The 22,778-nt window shown below is 36.8% G+C and overlaps 1 protein-coding gene across 15 annotated transcripts in view; it reads left to right on the top strand.

Moving 5' to 3' along the window:
* The window catches only part of CASK (calcium/calmodulin-dependent serine protein kinase (MAGUK family)), a 186,898-nt gene that overhangs the window by 7,670 nt on the left and 156,450 nt on the right, over positions 1 to 22,778 (top strand). For all 15 annotated transcript variants that reach the window (XM_014938109.1, XM_014938108.1, XM_014938104.1 and 12 more), the window contains exon 2: positions 14,048 to 14,160. In XM_014938109.1, the coding sequence (XP_014793595.1) occupies positions 14,048 to 14,160 (113 nt within the window). The remainder of the gene's footprint in view (positions 1 to 14,047; positions 14,161 to 22,778) is intronic.

The raw sequence follows: 22,778 nt of genomic DNA, 5'->3' as shown, positions 1-22,778 counted from the left end.
GGAAAGGAAACATAAATACCAGATATCATTCTGTACCTACAGTGTGCTCTTAGGAATATGTATGCAAATCAACATGGAGACATGACTGATTTTCAAAGCCTTTAGCACACTGTTTCTGTAAGAACTTCAAAAATAAGACTTCTGTGGCACTCAGAACTTTTTATATAATATTTATATATATCATGCCTATGGATTTAAATAACTGTCAGCTGTTGGAAAATAGTCTGTATTTTAAATGTATTCTGCTATTTCATTTCTGCTGTCTGTGGAAGAATTTTTTTTTTACTGAAATTCACTGCCTGGTGTTCCTAGATAAAGATCTGATGCACAACATACAAATATAGATTAAATATTTGTGTAGGATTGTTTTTTGTAAGATTGTGATCTGAAACTAAACTTTTTTCAATAGATGAGAATGATGAATAGAGAAACAGAGGATATGGGATATTACTGTGCATTCTAACCAAAAATCCAAATCTGTACTTGACTGAAATAAAGAAAGACTTTATTATGAATTATAAATATAAACTTTGCACAACGGAAATGGGCTCCTTCTTATTGCTATTTAGCTTGCAGTTTGTAGAAGAGTTTTCTGTGTGCTAAAGTCAGTTATTCTTGAGAATTACACAGCAGTGATTGCCTGGAGGAATGGTAAATTTCAGTAATGCACTGAGTTTACAGTTTTATTGGGATTTAATTTTTTTAACTTTCCTGAAAAAGCAAGAAATTTTCTATTTGTACTAATGCGCAGATTTTAGCTAACAAGTGAAAAAAGTAAAGAATGTAGGACAGCTAATGAAAGAGGTTTTATCAGTAGATAAAGTCAATCAGTATCAAAGTCAATCCTGCCGAATTGTTTTTTACTGTTCTGTGAAGCTAGACCTTGAGGTACTTCATTGACTTGAGCACTTTTCTATCTTAGCAAACTAAGATCTGTGACTGCTCAGCTATAACTTTTACGGGATGGATTAAATTGTTGTCTGATCAACAACTGCATTGTTGATAAATCCTAAACACTATCAAATTTCATATCGGGTCTTAAATTATTGGGCTTTTGCCTCATTGTCAACCCCTTAAACAAGTTGTTTTTGTGCTGGCGTGCTACAATGATCAAAATATGTAACTTTAAGGTAGGGAAGATTTATACCTCAGACATCTGTGTTTTATGCAAGAGTGGATGGAACTGAAAACTTAAATGATGCTTTTATCAGGCTTCTTTTCAGAATGAAATAACTTTATCTGGTAACTTTCTGATGTGACCATGAGTTCACTTGCATACTTGGGCTATGCAGAATAAGAACTCCAATAGAATTAAACACAGAAGAATGATCTGAGCTATTTAATGATGGCTCAGTAATTCAGTCTCAGATTCACTTAATTTTCAGAGAAGAAAACTAGATTTCAAGTGTTTGCAAGAGAGTTGACTTGAACATATGTTGGAATTGTCTTGGCATACCATGTTTAAACTGCCTGTGTGTACATATACCGGGGAAGTTTTGCATGTGTGTGTGTAACTCTTTGTCAGGAAGTGTAGTGAAAGGAAAAGGGGCAACGGTTTTAAATTGGAAGAGGGGAGATTTAGATTAGATACCAGAAAGAAATTCTTTCCTGTGAAGGTGGTGAGGCACTGAAACAGATTGCCCAGAGAGGTCGTGGATGCCCCATCCCTAGAGCTGTTCAAAGCCAGCTGGATGGGGCTTTGAGCAACCTGCTCTGGTGGGAGGTGTCCCTGCCCATGGCAGGGGGGTTGGAACTAGATATTTTTAAGGTCCCTTCCAACCCAAACCATTCTATGATTTTATGGTTAGACTTAAATTTACAATGAAATTTCTATTCTAAAGCAGGAGAGTGCTGTGGCAGGGTTCTGTAGCACATGTTCATACATTTAGTCCAAAAGCAATTGGCAGTTTTAAATCTTAGTTTTTTTCAAATTTGTAACCTCAGTGAATACCTGGGATTCTTCATAGCTCTGAGAATGCATCATCATTAAAACCATAGTACTAGCTAAATTCTCTGGTTTCATCCTTTGTTTTTAAAAGACAGGGAAGTTGGTGTGGATATGTGCTTACTCCTTCATGTGTGCATAACCCAGAACAAAGCCAGAAGCTGCATTTCTGGAAGCTGCAGGTAACAACTGCCACCAGCTACTTTTGGCAGACAAGCAAGCTAAACTTGGGAATGCCTCAAATAGACAGCAGAAAGTTTCTTACTGAACAGTCTCCTCTAATTCTTTTTTAGGACTTCTACCTGTATCAGTGGATTTTTTTTATTTTTTTTTTTTTAAGAACATCAGTGCACAGGTGTTTTGGTGCTTTGAGACAGTAATTTAGGGAATTAATTTGATTCTGTGGTTCAAATTGGGGACCACATTATTTATCACTGCAGTTGAAATCAGTTTGAGTTTCATTTGAATTTAGAGTGACATAACGGAAAGAATACTGTGACTTTCTGCTTGTTGGTGTGAGAATATGTAAGGAAATGAACTGAGATCTACTCTTGGACCCAAGCTGTTGCTCATCTGCCTCTTCTTGTTTTACAAGAAGCTGGTATCTCATGTTTAAATGCTTAGAGTATTTGTTACTTTTATAAACAACAGTGGTCAATTTCCCTACTGTGCTTATATAACAATATGCCTTCCGATTATTTAGTAAGGTCAGTAGCCCTATTTAATTTTAAAGGTTTTTCTTTTAGCTTCATTAGCTTTTTCAAAGGCACCTTCAATTTTTGAAGTTAGTGAGAGAGATGATATTTCTAAATGAACTACTAATAAGTAACTTGTTTGAATTTTAGAAAAGGGCTGAGCTAGTACAAGTGGTATAGACTAATGGGTTTTTTTGATAGAGGTATCTAGGCTGTTGAGATGCAAGTTGTACTTAAAAAAAATCTTAAAAAACAAAAAAACCCACCCTGACTTTGAACAGTAGTTTATATGCATTAAATATCTAAAAATACAAGGAACTGTTCAGAAACCTAACAGACCCAGATAGAAAAGAGAAACTAAATTTTCTTATCTTCTCTGTGTCAGATTTTTCTTTCTAGTACATTGTTGAAAGCATCAGAGTTCAAGAAGTCAGAATTCATTCATTTCTTCCCTGAAAGTTCAACAACCTTCTATAAATATCATAACCAGGAATTTTTTTCCCAGTATTCAGCTGATGTACTTAATAAATCCCGTCATCCTTCCACAATCTAAAATATTATGAATCACCCTAAAGGCTGGTGATTTGAGTCAGAAATTCGATTTCTGAAATATCGGAAGTCTTTCAACATCTTTAAAAGAAAACCTAAGTACCTAACTAGTTATGTTTTCCTTCACTTCATACATCATCTTGATGACAACTTATGAAAGTAATACTAATCTGCATACTTTCGAGACACACAAGACAGACTTTCTTTTCAGGATACTTTTCATTTTCCTAACACATGAAGATGTTTGGCAGTTCAGAGGCCAAACTCCTGTAAGAAGTACAGGAAGCTGTCTGTCTGGATTAAGATTATTTGGATAATTTAGCTTTACTATCAGTGCTGCACTGAAGAATTTTCTCACTTAGAAACTAGGTCTCTCTTGTGGACCTCAGTAACTACTACTTATTGGTTCCAAAGGGTCTTGTGAATTGGTATGCATACAGAAATGTCCTTGAGGCTATGCTTTTAAGTGACAGCTACATTAAACTGAGACTTTATTATTTTTTTTTTAATCAAGATTTAAATGTGGAGCTACACAGGAAGCAGTTTTGATTGAACTGATTACCAGAATAAATTCTGTTTAGACCTAGGTATTGGTTTTGTGGGAGGTACCAATTTTGAGTATATCTATGTGTTTTAATAACATTGTTTTGTTTCGTGATTGCTATCTTTCCAGTTTGAGGCTTAACTTGTGTAGTGGTAGCAAATTAAATGGGAGTTTTGTTCTTCGTCAGATATGGGGAAGAGAGAGGCCCTCAAAGAATTTCTGAACCTTTTTCATACACTGCAGTATAAAGGTGATACATTCTCAATTTTGAGAAATGTCATGTCTTATCACAGACTTAATACAGTATTTAAATGAGTATTTAAATATGAACTTATTTCCATAATAGTTTCCACAGTTTCTTCTCTGCTTCTGTAGTGGCCCATGCAAGTTAAGCATACTTTTCTCCATTGCCTTCAACATGTAGGAGACTTCTGATTTTTGGAACAGGTCACTGTTGGGGCAGCTGAATTAGTGGTGGTGTATTCCAAACAATGAGAAGACCCCTTCTATCAGTCAGATCTGCTGGTGCTTCCATCTCACTTTTCTTCTTGTAGTTTGGGTTGCTGTTTCCTTTAAAACAAACAATATGGTAAATGTGAAGTATTCCATATTGCACTAAGAAAGAAATTAAAATGGAGCATTCAAAGAGGAAAGAGTGAAAAAAGTGAAGGTTTGTCACTGGTCAGTTTTGGATTAGTTGTCTGTCAGGTTATTTTAAAAGAGAAAACACTACATTAAACTGTACTGATTAGTCTATGTTTTTTTTTTTTTTTTTTTTATGCAACATTGAGGGTAATTGCTGCAGAGGAAGATCTGGACATCATCCAGAGAGGAAAAAACCCAAGGACTTTATCAGCGGAAATTATGAAGATCTAAATACAGGATTCTCCACTTGAGAATGGAAAAACTAGTAACAGGCTTTGGGGTAGGCTGAGGCTGATTGGTTGGAAACAACTGAGGAGAAGAATGCAGCTATATTAGGTGGCTATATGATGTGCATGTGGATAAGGCAAGTCTGGGATTGTACCAGGCACAGTATTTCCAGCAGCAGAGAAGAAAGCCTCATTAACATTGTGCAAAGTTTGGCTAAGACTTCATCTTGAGTGCTACTCACAGTTCTGGTTGCTTTTGATCAGAAAAATGTGAAGCTCATCATAAAAAAGTGCATTTTCTTAGGCTTGGCAAAATCCGTGAGTGAAAGAGAGAAGAGGAAGTGGTATGTAAGCTCAGTTTTGTTAGCAGGACTAATAGATATAAAGCAGCCATTAATAATCTTAAAGTGGAAATTTAAAATAGAACCACAATGCAGGAGAGAGAGATGATGTAGGGAGCGGTTAATGCATGTAAGTTCAGCTGAGGGTGTAATCTCAGGAAGGAGTTTTTGGCAGCAGTTGTGGCTGACGTTGCCATTCTTCTTTCTCATCTTGCTCTGTGTGCTGCGTGGTATCGAAAGCACTTGTAATTGCAAGACAAACTGTGCACAGTGTATCCAGCTATATGTGGATTTACCTAAGACTGTCTCAGTAGATGAGTTCCTTTGCTTCATTGCGCGAATGCACAGATGCTACATTAGTGCAGGCCCTACAGGTGGCTGTTGGACCATATGAAAAGTCATTGTGGTCTGAGACTAGATTCCCTTTTAGCAGTACTACTGCTTAAGCACCCCGTGTGTCCTAGCCATTTGTTCCAGGATTTGTCTGTCTTGACACAGCTTTTCACATAGCCACGCTTTAAGCCAAGTCAAGTGACTGTTCTGGATGAAAAGTAACATAGTAAAAAAACAGAAGCGATTTGTGTGGGATATTTGGGTGGTTTTTGTTTCATCTTTGATTTGGTTCAGTGTAACCATGCCAAAGCTGTTTCAGGACAACACAATAGCTAGAAGTATTGCTGGTTTGGCCAATACTGCTGCTGAAGAAATGCTGGTGAAGCCACAGCCTGAGATGGAACAAGGCCTATTAACGTGAACGGGATAAAAAGGTTCTCTGAATGGGAAAAAAGAGAAAAGCAGTGATCGTTGTCTCAAGCTGATGAGACTGAAGATTCTTTACAACCTTTCTCAATTCTTTTGGAGGAAAAGCTTTTTTTTTAAAGATACTCTCTTTTTTTTCTGTGATTGAAGTGTTCTTTTTTACACATTTGTTCATTCTTGCTGCTTTTCTTCTCACTCCTTTCATAGATTTCATAACTACATTAGATTTCATATCTAATACAGTTTTATGAGTTTTTTTTCCCCATTTTCGTTCACTGTCTTCTGATCTTGTTCACTAAGTCTTTCTTCACAAAGAAGAGAAAGGGGCAAAAGATTTGGTCAGATACTAGAGGAGTCTGCTAGGGGAACAACATCAGTTTTTCTGAACACTTTTGAACTGATGCTCTCGATTTAGCTGCTGTTGTGTTGTATTTCTGTGTGAAGTGTTAGAGAATGTTAAAGTATAAAATATAAAATTTGGGCATTTTAATTCCATGCTTTTATTGCAGTATTTCCAGTGGGAATTTATCGGTGAACAAAGCGTTCCTTATTTCGCCCCTCTCCTGTTTAAGAAGTAGTTTTTGTCCTTTGATTACTGGTCTACACCTGCCCTAAATCATTTCCTGAGTGAAATGAAGATTCTCACCTACCTTAAGGTGAACCAAAGAGAGGGAGAGGAGAGTCTTATTTGTCATCAGTTTTTTGAGTTCTTTACTGATGAGGGGGCAGGATGTTTCATCTCAGCTTAACAAACTGATTTTCATTCTTCAGTCTCACCAACAGTTAAAAAACAGCACCATTTTCTGAGACCCTTGTAATTATTTATGTCTCAGTTAAGAGAATGTCTCATAATTTACCTGTGCTTAGTACATACATACCTTAGAAATAATTTTTTGTTCCTTCTTTCATCTTCCTGGAGATGCGGCATGTAATAAGTCACTTTCTTGAAGACTGAGGCTGCTAGCATAGCATTTTAGAGCTATGTACTGATTTAGAAAAGTGAAAATAGCATCCAAGGTCTAATCTTGCAGCAAAAGCAAATTAGTAGTGAATCACTGGAAACAGATTATCAAGGAAGAAATGAGCTAAAAATGGAATCCGGAGAGCCAAGAGTCTGAACTCTTTAAGAAGGCTATTAGGAGTTACTTGAATTTGGGGTCTTGACCCTTCTCTTGCAAATGACCTTTAATGTGTTGAAAAATAGAACGCAAAGGAAGACCTAAGAGAATTTACTGAAAGAGCTGTTCTATGTCAATAACTATTGCTTCTGTTTAAAACAGTCATCATACTTTATTATCATCCAAACACAGTCTTGAAATGATGTACTGTAATCTTGCTCTAAAACCCCTTCAATCTTCTGTATGTATCATGTGGCCTTTCTTGTGGAAGCATGCCCCTTGGAAAGCTGCCCAGCAGCTAATGTCTGATCTTGTTCCAAAAAGCTTATAGGTCTTAACAAAGTACACTTATTATTACTGTTCCTGATACAGCTGCAGCTTTCAGACCAACTCTTTTAAGACCATGAAATCTATTACTATAATAATTATTGAAAGCAGAATTTGCTTGTCTGCACGCTGAGCTGAATAATTATTTGTAAATGGTTGTTTTCAGAGAGTGAGGTAATTTCTGCTGTTTCCTAAAAAAGAAAAAAGTTACATGGTAGTATCGTTGTCGATAGCAACAAGTAGATGTTCTGACAAAATTTATTAGGCATGTCCCTTCAGAGGTCTCCTCCAGCCTAACATGTGCATGAGTCTATGAACAAAATGGGAGAATTTCCAAGGATAAGGGCAGTGTTGACTGATAATTATGGAATTCTGAAAATGAAGGATATTGTAGTATATGTGAAAATAAAAATATTTTCTGAATAACTTGCATGTGAAGAATGTTGTTTGTGACTGGTGCTGAAATTTTTATTTCCTGGTAATGGAATAGAGAATGTAGTGAGCATCTTATCTTGGTGTTCTTCTTTTCCCATCCCCTCAATATCATAGCCAATCAATGTTGTTTACAAACTACAGATACATTAATGATAATTTATATGTTAGCATCTGTTTATAGCATATGTATGCCTAAGAGATTTGGTACATAGATACCTCATATATTAAAATGTAGAATGACTAATAAATTCTTGCTTTTTTGCTTGGTAAGGATAAAAATCAGACCACAAACTTATGATTTCTGTTGATGGAGGTTACAGATAAGCTCAGGATAGCTCATCCACCTTGCGGGCTGGAGATATAAAAGACTGTGTAGCAGAAGAGATCTCTTTCTGACAGTATTTTGCTTTTATAGTGACAAAACCAAGCTTCTGAACTATACAAGAAGATCTTAAATACAGAAGTAAATATTTTTTCAGTATGTCACATAAATTCTAAGTGTATCCCAAGGTTTTCTAGGGGAGGGTGTCTCTCTTACAAGCACTGGAGTGGCTACTCCTGTAGTTTCTGATGGAAGGAAAGAAAGGGTTAAGGAAAAAAAAAGGGAAAAAAGGCTGGAAGCTCCTCCTTTCTGCTATCTCCTTTTCTCTGGGGTAGCTCTGCCAACCTTTTGGCACTGAACATAATTGTGTGGTGGTCTTTTCAATTTTAGTTTTCATGTGCCTCCCTTTCTGCCCCCCATTAGGTATTCCTATGGTGAATAACAGAAATTTAAGTTACACTAGGTTTTTTTGACAAGTATTTTCCCTGAAGTTTTTGTTCCTATGTATAAGAGCTTGCTTAAGGCCTTAAAAGAGATGGTAGTTGAATATCTTTCAGCTGTAACAGAATTTTCTTTTAAATCATGTTTTATCACTTAGCTAATATTTTGAAATTCTTTAAATGATATTATTTAAAAATGTCTACCCAATATTGCCAGTGATGGCTTTTTAAATGTGGATGCCCTCTAATCCAATATACTAGTTCACAGAGTGGTTCAATCACTGTTTTAAGCTGCAGTTCCACGTGCAGATAAGCTGATATAGTGACTAACTGCAGTTTTAATGAATTAGAAATACTTTATCAATCAAAGGGGAAAATTAAAGAACAAGTGTATTCTATAAATTACAGGGATGAGTGAAGAGGGAAAAAGATCTGTTTCTTTAAACTGTGGTTGTAATTTACTTTCTTTCCAACAATTTTCATCAATTTGGATGCAGTTGTTTTGGAAATATTAACCACATTAGTACAAAGCATTGCTGTCTGCTTCCTAGGTAAGCAAATGCGTAGCCTTTAAAAAAAATATCTAGGTATTATGTCTTTTCTCAGGTGACTTTACCTGTATACGTTTATAGTAACAAACTGACATAATCCCTCTTAGGAAACATTGATCTTCCTTTTAAAATGTTGAATAAAGGAAACTTTAAGACCTGTGCTGCATGTTTCAAGTTCTTAATAGTTAAATAAGGAAAAGGAATCCAAGGCCTTTTGCTTATATGGAAGGTCATTTTTAAAGGAGTACTCTGTTCATTAGAAGAGATGCTGTTCACTATTGTTGGTTTTACTGACAATATGTTCAACTTGAGTTTCTTACTCTGGTTTTTAAAACTTAAACTAATGAAACTGAATTTGAGAGCCAAAATGCATTATTTTATATTAATTTCCTCAAAAAATTTTGACTTACTTGGGAGAGAAGTTGAGCAAATTCTTAGTGATCTGATATGTAAGTGACTTAAAATCTCAAGTTTTTGGGGTTCTGAAGCATAGGGATTCAGAAAGTGTCTTTATATCATTTGTCAGTAGGATCTCCATTCCCACAGGTCAGCTCAGTTCACTCAGGACATGGGAAGGAAATAGGCTGTAGTTACTGGTTTCAAGTATTTGTGCTTGTTAGGAATCAACAAGGTATATTTTATTCACAACCAGTTCTCATTCTTGCACGCCAACATGGATTGGAGGAAAGGGGAAAGGAAGCAGAACAGACAGATGAACCAGCAAGATTCTAGTATATAAAATAATAAAGTTTGCAAACTATCAGCTTATGATCTTGAAGTTCAACCAAGCTAAGTGCAGGGTCTGCACCTGGGAGATGGCAGTCCCAGGCATACATACAGGTTGGGTGGAGAATGGCTGGGGAGCAGCCCTGAGGAGAAGGACTTGGGAGTGCTCGTGGATGAGAAGATTGACATGAGCCGGCAGTGTGCACTGGCAGCCCAGAAAGCCAACCGCATCCCAGGCTGCATCAAGAGAAGCATGACCAGCAGGTCGAGGGAGGTGATTCTGCCCCTCTGCTCTCATGAGACCCCACCTGGAGTACTGTGTCCAGCTTTGGAGTCCTCAACACAGGAAGGACATGGACCTGCTGGAACAGGTCCAGCAGAGGGTCATAAAAATGATCAGAGAGCTGGAACACCTCTCCTATGAAGACAAGCTGAGAGAGTTGGGGTTCTTCAGCCTGGAGAAGAGAAGGCTCCAGGGAGACCTTATAACAGCCTTCCAGTACCTGAAGGTGGCCTACAGGAGAGATGGGGAGGGACTCTTTATGAGGGAGTGTAGCAATAAGACAAGGGGTAATGGTTTTAAATTGAAAGAGGGGAAATTTAGATTAGATGCTAGAAAGAAATTCTTTGCTGTGAGGGTGGTGAGACACTGGAACAGGCTGCCCAGAGATGTTGTGGATGCCTGGAAGTGTTCAAGGCCAGGCTGGATGGGGCTTTGAGCAACCTGCTCTAGTGGGAGGTGTCCCTGCCCATGGCCGGGGGTTTGGAACTCGATGATCTTTAAGGTCCCTTCCAGTTCTAACCATTCTATGATTCTATGATCTTTATCCTTGAAGTCCTAGTGACATACATTAAGTAAAATAATATAAAGTGAAGGAGATGGAAAAAAGGCTTTGATGGTCTCAAATTTTTAGCATTTTATTCTACTTTGAATGTTGTACTCCTGAAGGAGAGAGTAATTAATAATTTATTTTTTTCAAGTTTGTGTCTAGCTGATATAAAATCAAATGTTTTGTGCTAGACAGTAAAGCTGATCACCAGGAAATAGTTTCAGTAGGATTAAGGTTACATCAGGACCTGACCTGCCTACTTGAAGTTTTGGAAGCATAAAAAAAGAACTGGTTATGAGGCACCTCTTCAGCATTCCTATCCACTTTTTTTTTGTAGTCAACATATAATCAATAACCTTCTTAATAATGTATTGTAATACTTTTATTTCCATCTGCAATAGACAGCAAAAATCAGCATGCATCCCAACGTCATTTTCAGAAAATACATTTTGCTTTTTTGGTATATATTGCAGGTAGGACTTGAAGTATTGCTGGTGTTGGAATGTGCAAAATAGCAGTGAAAAAAATCATCTGACTTTACTACTTGTGTATTTTAATAATTCTCATACTTTGAGCTAGTGTAGTCTGTTGTGTGCATGCTAACTGCAGTGAAAGATTTTGAAGGCATATCTCAGCAGGTATGTCTGTTAAGGGTAGGACAGAGAGAAATTAAAATTATAATGTAATGTGTTTTATATTTAGTTTGCATGACTGTTACAAGATGAAGTCTTATTATGCAACTTAGCTCAGTTCCTCTGTTTTAATAAGTAGACGAGTAAGTAGTATGATCTATCTGTAACAGTTCTGATCATCTGTACCTAGAGTTACAGTTGTTCCTTCCACTATCTGCCTCACCTCTGTATTTTAGATCTGTATAATTTGAGCTGCAGGGGTAGTAAAATTGAGCTATAGAAATAAAGCTATATAGAGAAATGATCATTTAGTGAGGATGTGATATTGTCTCCCCAGTGGCGTACGCAACTGTTGAATAGCTTCTTGTCTCATTTGAGAGATGAAATAGTAAAGTCTTTCCTTGACTGAGAAGAGTGTAATTTTAGTGCTGGGACTGAGGGTTGCCTGAAAGCTTTTGTTACTTAGCTTCCAAATAAGCTTTGAAACTACTGTGTCAGGAAGGATAAACTTTTGTTTTCTGACTCAGATTAGAAAGTATTGCTGTGGGCTATTATAACTATTTGTAAAAATGCTGTGTTTAGTTGCAGCTACGAGGAAAAAGTCAAAAAGCTTACTGCAACCATAATTTATTTATAAGTTACTTTCTGTTATTTGGCACACAGAAGCGCTGGTGTCTGCTTAATTGGCACCTCTCATAAGTGTTTTTAAATTGCCTAAAATTGGAAAATTCAAGCCTTTATTGTGCTGCTGTTGTCGCGTAATGTATTCATCTAATGTATTGTCACAATGTATACTATTTTGAGGCTGTCTGTGGCTTGAATGTGAGAGAGCTAGTTTTGAAAAAGTTGGAAATCTGAGGCTTGTAAATAGCTGAATCTTCAGGTTCTATTTAAAAATCTTTTGATTTCTATATGAAAATCTAAATTGGTGTATTTTTTTAATAGAATGAATTCATTGTGGGCATTGCTGAATTCTTGTCTTCTGTGCTTTACAGCACCTTTGATTTACTTAAGAGTCTTTGGCATTCCTCAGTCTAAGTAGAGAAGGCTCTGTTAAAACCATAGCTAAGTTTCAATATGGCCATAAAGGTTGAGACTGTACAGATAGATGTCTCTGGTACGCTTTCTGTTACAGAACTGAATAAAATGCTTAATTGTTTTTGTCCCAAACGTAATATGCAGGAAAAAAATCACTTAAGTCACAGTTCTAAAAATGCTAGTACATAATGGAAAGAAAAAAAAAAAGTGATGGTTATGAGAGAGAAAGTTAGGGGTGACCATGACTCTGGTCCCTCTTGGAGCTGTAGCTTCTATGCATCTTTTTTGATTTAGGATTCCTCTGACTATCTCTCCTTGGTTGCTCAAAGCATGTAGAAACATGCAGGTGGATGGGCAAGCTCACCAGCCCAGACTTAAGGAAACCAGGAAATCTAGAAGTAGCTTGGTCAACACTAAGAAATATTTATATTCATAGAGTTTTATGTGAATGAACAGAAGTCAGGGATCTGTCTATACGTAAGGATATGGTCTTGTCAGGCACCTCTACACTCTAGTGATCTACCGTTCTGTATCAGCTTATGTTATAAGCATTATTTAATGTCTTCAGAAAAGCTTTATGTGGGGAAAAAACAGTGAGAATGAGAAGAAAAAGCGTCATTTTAATGAAACACATTTAGTTTCTAGTAATTTATGTTAATTATGAATGGGAACAAGTATTGCCAATGTTATTCCAAAGCTGTGGTTTAGATTTTGAAATGTTTTTAAATTACCATAATTTAAATCTGTTTATACTATTTTAAAGCAATTTTAGTTTGACGGATACTAAAAGTGTAAGCAGAGACTTGGGATTAGACAGTGACACTGATCTATATAAAATGAGACTTAAATAAAATATTACTTTTTGAAATGGGGAGGGGGAGGGAGATTCCAAGTCAATAGCTGTAGTCCTTCAGATGCCAAATGAAGTCTGTTGAGCCTTTTGTGTTTACAGATATAAGTGGATTTCTGTGTATTAGAATCTTAATTGAACATCTTTTTAAAAATATCTGGGGTAACTGTTGGTAAAAGACCAGATACTGAATTATAGTGAGTTGTGGGATTCAGAGGAGAAAACATCCATCAGTACGGGGGATTTCATTGTATGTTACGGGCAAGGAAAGAGGGGAAAAAAACAGGTATTTTCTTGTATAGTTAATTCTGTTTGAGCACATCAGCATAATTCACATGTATGTAGTTGTGCTAATAAATATTTTCCTTGGTTGTGAATGTTTAGATTCATGTTCTATGTCAGAAATGATGCTATCTCAAGAAATCTTTGGAAATATGTTGTTGAAAGAGTAGAAAAATTAGATTTTAGCTATGGGACAGTTTTGGTAGTGTGATGAATTACATTATTTGAATCATCTGGTATGTAAAGGAATACCAAAAGCCAGTTATAAAGGTCTGTAAGTGCCCTCAGAGGGACATTTCTCTCATTTCAGGGAACTTCTTATTTTGCGAATTGTGTTATCTTGCAGTCTCATTGCTCAGAAACTAACTTCCAGTTCACTGCTTGAATGGAAGAATTTGTCTTTTAAGCTATATTTAAGCATTTATTTCACTCAGCAGGTGAATGTTCACTCAATAGGTGAACTACCGAACAAAGTCCACTTAAAATTTAATAATAATGTGAGTATATTACATAAGGTTTCTAAAAGTGCAGCATTTCTAAAGTGGCAGGGCAAGAGAATATGTCTTTAATATAGGAAAATACAAAACTTGTTTGGTGTTCTTTACACTAGTCTGTAGTTAAAGTTATTAATTTTCCATTTAATCGACAGCAAGGATGAGAAGTATAAGCTTCTGTGTAAATACTGCACTTGAATGGTGGAATCTGAACTTTGTTTAGAAATACCGGAATTGTAGCTGAAGGCATAAAAAAGAATGGGTTATTTATTGCTATTTTTTGTGCGTGTCTTTCAGGGGTCCATTCAGCGTTGTGCGGCGATGTATCAACAGGGAAACAGGGCAACAGTTTGCTGTAAAGATTGTCGATGTAGCAAAATTCACCTCAAGTCCTGGATTAAGCACAGAAGGTAAGAAAGAACAATTAAGCAATTTCTAAGCAGACAGGAGTTTTGATTTGTCAACCTTTTCTGTGTTTGCTTACTTTGTGAGGTCCTTTGTGTTTTATATTTTTCAGAAGTTTTAAAGCAAGGTCTTATATCTCAATTTAACTTGCTTTAAATTAGTGTATGCATTTCTAATCTTTAGTAGTTAATACGGCTATTCAGTTGTGATAATACATATTGGAAAGAATAGTAGGTCTTTACTAGCTCTTAAGCCATTCCTATTTCTGTTTGGATATTTAAATTTTTTTTAAAGAAAGTGAATTTCTTAAAAAAATTCAGAATCAAAAAGCATACAAAGGAAGTAAAGTAAGAACATACCAGTTTTTGTTTTACTCGTCTACATTTGGCAAGCAATTTGCTATAGAATAGGCAAAAACTTGCGATTAAAGTGTGCAAAATTATATGAAGTACTGTATACATTTTTCTTATAGTCAGGGTTTAAAAACAATGCAGCAAAACTGCTACAGTATATATAAAAGGCCATAACTCTTCACATTTCCTATTTTAGGGTAAAACAATGCATCTTTTCTAAGTTGGATATGCAACTTGTGTGCATAAAGTGCTTCTTTTACACTTTTTAAGAATAAGCATGGTAACTGAATGACAATCACTGTATATTCCATATCCAGTATATTTTTGCTGGAGATCACACTCTTTTGTACAGTAATGTTTTTTGGGAATTCCACTTGTGCTATCTAAGTCCTTCTGAACCCAAGTTCAGCAGCAAAAAAGGTCAATGACATTTTTGGTAATTATAACAGACAGTATTAAGCCTTAATGGGTAGTTTGATTGACAAGGTAAATCTCAAGTCTTGCTTCATGCTTTACTGAGGATTTTCGTTTAAATCTGATAATGCAATTGCTAGTTTCTTTTTCCTAGCCCTTCAACAAAATATAAGCCATGCTTAATGTTCAGCTTGTATATAGCTGTATTACGGTTTTAGCAGGTTATATCTAAACCATCAGATTTCAAGCTAGTGTATTTTTACTAAAATGATTTGGTATCTTTCAAAGAAGTTCTGTCTGTATCTAGTCTTTTTCTGAGCCTCATCTTAACTGCTGATGCTAGGACACATTTCTGGCTTCAATGGAGTACTGCTTTCCTCACTCTGTGGCAGTAAAACTCAGCCTTTTGGGGCGATGAAGAACTTGCTGAAAGGGAGAGATAGTAGACAAAGAAATAGGGGCTCATCAGGAGGTAGAGAGAAGCAAACGGGAATTACAGGTTTACTTAAAAAAATGAAGGATAGCTGTTGATTTGCTACCTGGGTCTAAAGAAAAGGCTTGGGAGTATACTAAGAAATTTTGATTTTTGATTCTACGTGTGTCACATGGATATATTTAGAATATATATCCATGGCAAATAATTGAGTTAACAGGTCATAAACACTTCCTGGGTTTAGCATTTTTTTGTTTTCTTTTGTAGTTTTGGGGTGGATTGGGTTGGGTTTTTTTTGTTATTTGTTAGTATTGGGTTTGGGTTTTTTTAAGGTTTTGAATTGCTGTGCATTAGATTTGTTATATTAAGACACATAAGTCATACAAGTGAATGTGGAACAAATCCTTAATTCTACATAAGAATCTGAGCCTGTTTTTCACAAACTGCTTCCAACGTGTGTACTCTTTATTTTGTTTTCCCTCTGTGTTTTTTTTTGTTGGGTTTTTTGGGTTTTGTTTTGGTTTTTTGGTGGTTTGTTTTGTTTTTGTTTGTTTTTTGATGGACCTCTCCTCTGGGTTTTTTAGGTTTGTCTTTTCAAAGATTTTATTTTTCTTATACTTTTTTGTTTGGCTTATTTCTGATAAAGCATTTCTTAACCACATTGGTGAGGGAGGTATCATAGAATCATAGAATTGCCCGGCCGGAAGGGACCTCCAAAGGTCATCTAGTCCGACCCCCCCGCAGTCAGCAGGGACACCCCCAACTAGACCAGGTTGCCCAGGGCCTCATCGAGCCTCTCCTTGAATATCTCCAGGGATGGGGCCTCAACCACCTCCCTGGGCAACCTGTTCCAGTGCTCCACCACCCTCACAGTGAAGAACCCTCTCCTAATCTCCAGTCTAAATCTGTTCCCCTCCAGCTTGAAGTCATTAATGATGGTGGTAGCTGCATAAAATAACTATTAGATACCTGACCTGGAAGGAAGCTATGTTTATAAATTGTGTAAAGTGTAAGCTGGAATGGAATAGTAAAATTAATCCTTAGGAACATTCTTTAACTCAAAGTTTTGCCCTCTACAAGATCATTTTGGTCTTGAAGTTTGTCTTTGCACAGCTTTCCACCTCCAGTCTTTCTTTGAGGTGCAGGAGTGGTGAATGGGACATTCTACACAGGAGGGAGCTCATGACAATTCCTTCCATTTATTTCACATACATGAAGAGTGCTGAGAGGTAAAAGGCCTACACTTAAGATTAAATCTAAAAAAGTCTCTGGTCTTGTGTGCTTTCGTGTAAGTACCCAGGTAGGATGAAATGTGTATATAGGTAACAACTTCATCTTTGCATTTGTCAGAAGTGTAGCCAGCAAGTCAAGGGAAATGATTACTCTCTCTCTTCATCCCTTGCGGGATGATATCTGGAGCGCTGTGTGCAGTCTTGGTTTCCCCAATGCAAGAAAAACAATAATGTACTGGCATGAGTCCAACAGAGATGGACTGAGAACTGTTTTTTTTTTTTTCTAGCCTTAAGAGAAGCTAACATGAGGTTTAGTGGTGTCTTCAACTACTTAATAGAGCAGATGGAACCAAACTCTTCATATTAGGTGCACAGTGAAAAGATAAGAGGCCATGCGGACAAGTTGCAACATAGAAAATTCCACTTGGAGACAAGGCAAAAAAAAGAAATTACCCTGTGAGTGGTAAAACTGCTACAAGTTGCACAGTGAGATTGTGGAGAGCATTCTCAGAGATGCTCAGATCTGGGATGCATGATGCCCTGACCTCTGATCTAGTTTAACCTGTTTTGAGCAAGTTTGGACTAGATGACCAGAGAATCTACATGATTGTGTGATTTTGTGGTATTAGTATAATCAGCCTAGATGTAGTTTGTGGGGCAATATAGTTTTAATACTATTTAGGGGGAAAAATTAGGGTTAACAGTACTGTGCACAGAAAAGGGTTAAATTAAATCTGGGTTTGATACAATGTTTCAATTTTAAAAATAGTTATTTTAAAACTGGGTTTGGTACCATGTTTAATTTAAAGGAAGCTTTGATACAGTGTTTCAATTTCCTTAACTTGTGAGGTGGTTGGTCAAGGAATATAGCATGTTCTAAAAGGACTATTTGCTAGTCAAAGTTCATTAAAAAAAATAACATTGTTGTAAGAACTCAGTATATTGCCAACCTTACCACAGTAACAAAGGCAATCAAGCTTGAAAAATTGATGCTTCTCTAGGCTAATCTGTGTTTATTGATTGGTACTACTGTGAGTATTCATGGTATTTGATGGAGAAGCCACTAGCTTGCAAGGCAAACTTTTATCTAGTGAAGCATTCTTTCCATAAGGCTGCTTAATACACCTAGAGTATATAGACACGGACATCTCTAGTGATTTCTGTGTCTGTGTGAATCTCTGCAGTGGTTTGATAATAGGACCAAAAAAAGCAATGCTATGTAACGATGCCTGACAGCTAACAAATCTAATTTAGGCTAAATTCTATTGGATGTAAGTATTAGTATTCATGGTCTTGCATACTGTGTGTCATCAATCTCTGCAGTGTTGTAATTCAACCGTATTAATGAAGTGTATTGACACTTTGTCACTGTTCAAGTGGCCATGTGACCTACTGGATTAATGTTAGCTACTTTACATGATTACAGATTCTACTACAGTTCACTATGCTTTCATATCACAAAAAAATAAAAATACACATAAGAAAATGTGAAGTTTGAATATTTTTAGATGTAAAAGAGACTATTTTGTACAGTTCAATTCAGAGGATTCATATAAAAGTACTTGATGCTTTCAGAAGCTAGTTTAGTCATTGAGGTCTAATAAAAATACCAGTGTAAGTAAACTTATTTTCAATTATATCTCTTAGTGCTATACACAGAACTTTTGGTATAGAAAAATTTAAAAAGCATGTTCCTTATTTCTGAATTTGTTACAGCTCACACCATAGTTACCTTTTACTGTCCATTTCTTCTGCTTCTGTCTTCACATCCCATGCGTTCTCTTTTTTATTTTTCTTTATGTGGCTTGTGTGTCTTGCTTTTAACACCAAGTATCTGTAAGTGCAAACAGTATTTCTCAGGAAGAGAATGATGATTGGTTCTTTATTACTTAATAAAAGCCAATATACGTTATTTGTGTGCCTTTTCTTAATGTCAGATTGCTCTTTTGTAACATGCTGAGTGTTTTTTAAAGCAATTTAAAGGGCAATGTCCTGTGCTTACAATGCATGTTGTTTTTCATTATTTAATTCAGCGTATATTAGATTCAATTATCTGTAATTCATTTTGATAGAAATGTCCTCACAAAGAAAGTGATTACCATTAATTCCATGACCTTCTAATAGGCTAGACGTTATTAGGCTATGCATCTGTACAGGTTTGTATGCATGCAAGCCACTGTGAAGTTGAACAGATGAACTGATAAGGAAAGATTCAGGTTTCCTTTAGAACCCCAACTGGTTCTGCTGGAAATGAGATGTGCAGACAGTCTCTGCAAAATCTTTTGGCTGTGACAAAAAGCAAAATTGTAGCCAAGAAAGAAGAGTTTTGAATATAGTTCTGGACTACTTCTAACACTGAGAGGGGGAAGATAATTGAAACAAACTCGTATTGCTATGGAACATGTGTTGTACAAGAAGAATTCCAAAATTATTCCATCTGGGGAAAACAAATGTGAAAGTTGGCTTCAGTTTAGTTTTTTTCTACAAAGGGCCCACAGATCTTTTCCTTGACATATTTCCAGGTTGTGAGGGAGATTCTTACAGTTGAGACCTTACTCTTGTTCTTATTTCCTTAAATAGTTTACCCTTGTTGGTTTTTAAATTTTTTTTTTAATTTAGATTTGCACTTTTAAAATAACTTTTTCTGTTCGGTTCATTTGAAAGGCTTTGTTTAATTCTGAGTAAAGATGCACAGCACAATATTTTAGTCTTTTGATATTGGAAGGCTGTGGTGAATCACAACTTATTTTTTGCAAAAGTGTCTGTGTGTAAGATTCTGCACCTTCCTCCCTGTTTTTTCAAGGGTTTAAACAAAAAAGGCAGTGTCAGTATTGAGCTCCAGTCATTGAGTAAAAATGATTTCTAATGTGTGTGTCATCAGATTTCATCATACTATACCATATGTAGACTAGATTTGAAGAAAGAATGAGTGACTCTTTGCCAACTTACCTGGAATTTTTGGTAGTTGTCAATTCTGTGTTGCACACAGATCAAGGCAAGTTAATTCCTTTTGTGTGGCATTATCTGGCCCACACCTGAGCTACTGTGTCCAGTTTAGGGCTTCACAATTTGAGGGATGTTAAAGAACTGGAAAGGTCCCAGCAAAAGACTATCAAGATAGGCAAGACCCTACAGCACATGATGGGCCAAGAGATGGTGACAGGGCTGGGTTCAGTTAGTCTGGTGAAGAAAAGGCTGACAGGGTGATATAACAGTGCTTTGCAACTACTTGAAGAATTAGAAAAATGGGAGAGCCAAGTTGTCTGTAATAGTGACAGCTATTACAACATAGAGTAGTAGGCAGAAATTGTTTCTTGGGACTTTCAGGTTGAACATGAGGAAAATTTGTCTGCTGGGAGGGTAGTGCAGCAGGTACAGGTAGCCCAGAGGTTATAGGACCTCTGTCCCTGGGAGTTTTCAAGACTTTGCTAGGTGATGGCACAGCTGTCCTGATCTAGTGTTAGCAGTAACCTCACCTTGAGACAAGGTTAGATTGTATAACCATCAGAGGTCATTTCCCATGAGCATTTCTGTGATTTAGTGAAAATATGAGAAAGCACCATTCTAGGTTTTCTTTCATTGAAGGCAGAAAATACAGGGATAATTGAGAGAATCAAAACCTGGATCAGCTTGAGTTTGCTTTTTCTTTTATTATTATTACTTTAACTCTGTGAGAAATCTTAATCAAAGTGTTTAGTAATAGTAGTGTTGCAGGTAGGACTGTTGTACAGGAGCTTTCTTGAAAATTCATTGAGTGTGTGTTGTAGTACTGAGGAGGTTGAGGCATCTGTTATAGACTACAAAAATGACATGGTATTAGTGACAACTCTGTTAATAAGAAAATGCACAAATATGGAATTTTGAAGTGAAGGTGTTCAAAATGGTGGTAACTTCAGGAGGGCCTTTGACACTGTCTCCCATAAGATCCTTATAGAGAAGCTGATGGAGTATGGGTTGGTTGAGCAGACAATAAGGTAGGTTGAAAACTGGCTCAACAGCTGGGCCTAGAGGATGCTCATCAGTGGCATGAATTCTAGTTGGAGGCCAGTAACTACCATTGTACCCCAGGGGTCAATACTGGGCCCGGTCCTCTTCAATATCTTGATTAATGATCTGGGCAGTGGGACAGAGTGTGCCCTCGGCAAATTTGCTGATGACACCAAGCTGGAGGAGTGACCAGGTACATCAGAGAGTCGTGCTGCCGTTCACAGGGACCTTGACGGGCTGGAGCAATGGGCTGACAGGAACCTCATGTAGCTCAACAACTGAAGTGTGCAATAGCCTGCAGGTGGAGAGGAACAACCCCATGCACCAGTACATGCTGAGGGCTGACTAACTAGAAAGCATCTCTGCAAAAAAAGCCCTGTGATGGTTCTGGTGAACACCAAGTTGAACATGAGACAACAGTATGTACTTGCCACAAAAAAGGCCAACGATATTCTGGGCTGCTTTAGGAGGAGTGTTCCCAGCAGATGGGGGGAGGTGATTCTTCCTTTCTACTCAGCACTGTTGAGGCCACAATTGAAGTGCTGGGTGCAGTCCTAGACTTCCCAGTACAGGAGAGACATGGAGCTGCCAGAAAGAGGCCAGCAAAAGGCTGCAGCTAAGATGATGAAAGAACTGGAGCATCTCTCCTGTGAGGAAGAACTGAGAGAGCTGAGATTGCCTAGCAGAAGTGAAGGCTTAGGGTGGATGGCTCTCCTGTGATGGACCTGGTAGCTGCTGAGCAGAGCATTATCTGGGCTCTCCCCTGTCCCACACGCCATTATCTCCCTGTGCTCCCTTGTGGCTGTGCAGATGAGGTTTCATCACATAACCTAAGTGTTTTTCTTTTTTAAAACCTTAATTTAATTACAGCTGCCTTCTTGGTTAAGAAAGCAAACTGTTTGAGAAAGAGTTTGAGAAAAGCAAGTCTGATTGAAAATGAAATTTAGGTTGGAGGGGGAATCAAGGATATTGCTGCTTTGGTGTTCCAAAAGTAGTAAGCAATGCCTGAAGCTTTTACCAGTACAATAAACCAAATGACAAAGGTGTGGTTTTTTTCACCCTCTTTTTTTTTTTTTCACCCTCTTTGCAAAGCAAAGTAATGATTAAAGTTATGCAAAGAACCTTTTAAAAAATTTATTATGAGAATGCTCTCAAGTCTTCATTCTTAAACATTGTTGTCTTTAATCTCTTTACCAAATGCGTAAGGTATGTCCAACTTCTGTTCTGAAAAATGAAAAAGCTTTCCAAAACACTTCTGTCTTTTTACACAGTCTGTACTCATTTAACAAAGCATGATTCTTGCCAATAGTCCAGAAATAGGCATCTAACTGTGCTTGCCATAATTCAGGCTGGTTACAAACATAGGGAAGATAATAACTATCAGCTGTATTTTCAAATATTTTCTGTTTGGATGCAAGCATGTATTCTGTTCTGGTTTGTGCAATCAACAAAACTCAAGACTAATTGCAGCTGAGCTGCAATTTCTGTTAATTCATTGATCCAAAGAGAACCTTTTTTTGACTCTTACACGCTGGGATTTGTTGCTTTTGTGAGTCTAAAAATATATGTTACTGTGATACCACTTTCTACATTTTAAAACTATTACATGTATAACTAGTAACTTTAAGAATTTGAGACAACTGTCATTCTCCCCACTATAGAGTAATGGAATGGAAGATCTATAGTTTTAAAACACTTCGATCACTTAACTACCTAGAAGATAGAAGGATGAGAATATTATATCATATCTAAGTACTGCAAGATAATTGCATTTTCTTCGTGTTATAGCCTAGAAATTTGGGGTTTCTTAAGTGTCAAAGGCTTTAGGAGAGAGACCTGTTTTTAACAGCCTTGTGTATTACTGCAGTCTGTGCATTCTGAAGCAGTGCTTACTGGCATGGCTTTTTCCAGCTACAAGTCATTTATTTTCATGAAGACATTTATCATGGATACCCGGATAGCCTACTCACACTGAATATATCGTATATACTTGATTTCCTAATATGAATCCAACCAAAAAATATTCACAGTAACACTAAGTAAATTGGCAATGTAAATACAAAAAGTGTGACTTATAGTTGGTTTACTTATAATCTGTGACAGAGATTTTTCTTGGACTTTTTTTTTTTAAGATCACTTCATATATGGGTAAGCCTTATGATGTGCTTCTTGGTTGCGGGAGGGGATGGTTGTATGTATTTATT

The sequence above is a fragment of the Calidris pugnax genome, unplaced genomic scaffold, assembly GCF_001431845.1.
Source record: "Calidris pugnax isolate Ruff unplaced genomic scaffold, ASM143184v1 scaffold25, whole genome shotgun sequence".
Taxonomy (NCBI): domain Eukaryota; kingdom Metazoa; phylum Chordata; class Aves; order Charadriiformes; family Scolopacidae; genus Calidris; species Calidris pugnax.
The sequence above is the reverse complement of the archived record's forward strand: the minus strand, read 5'-3'. Positions and strand labels throughout refer to the sequence as shown.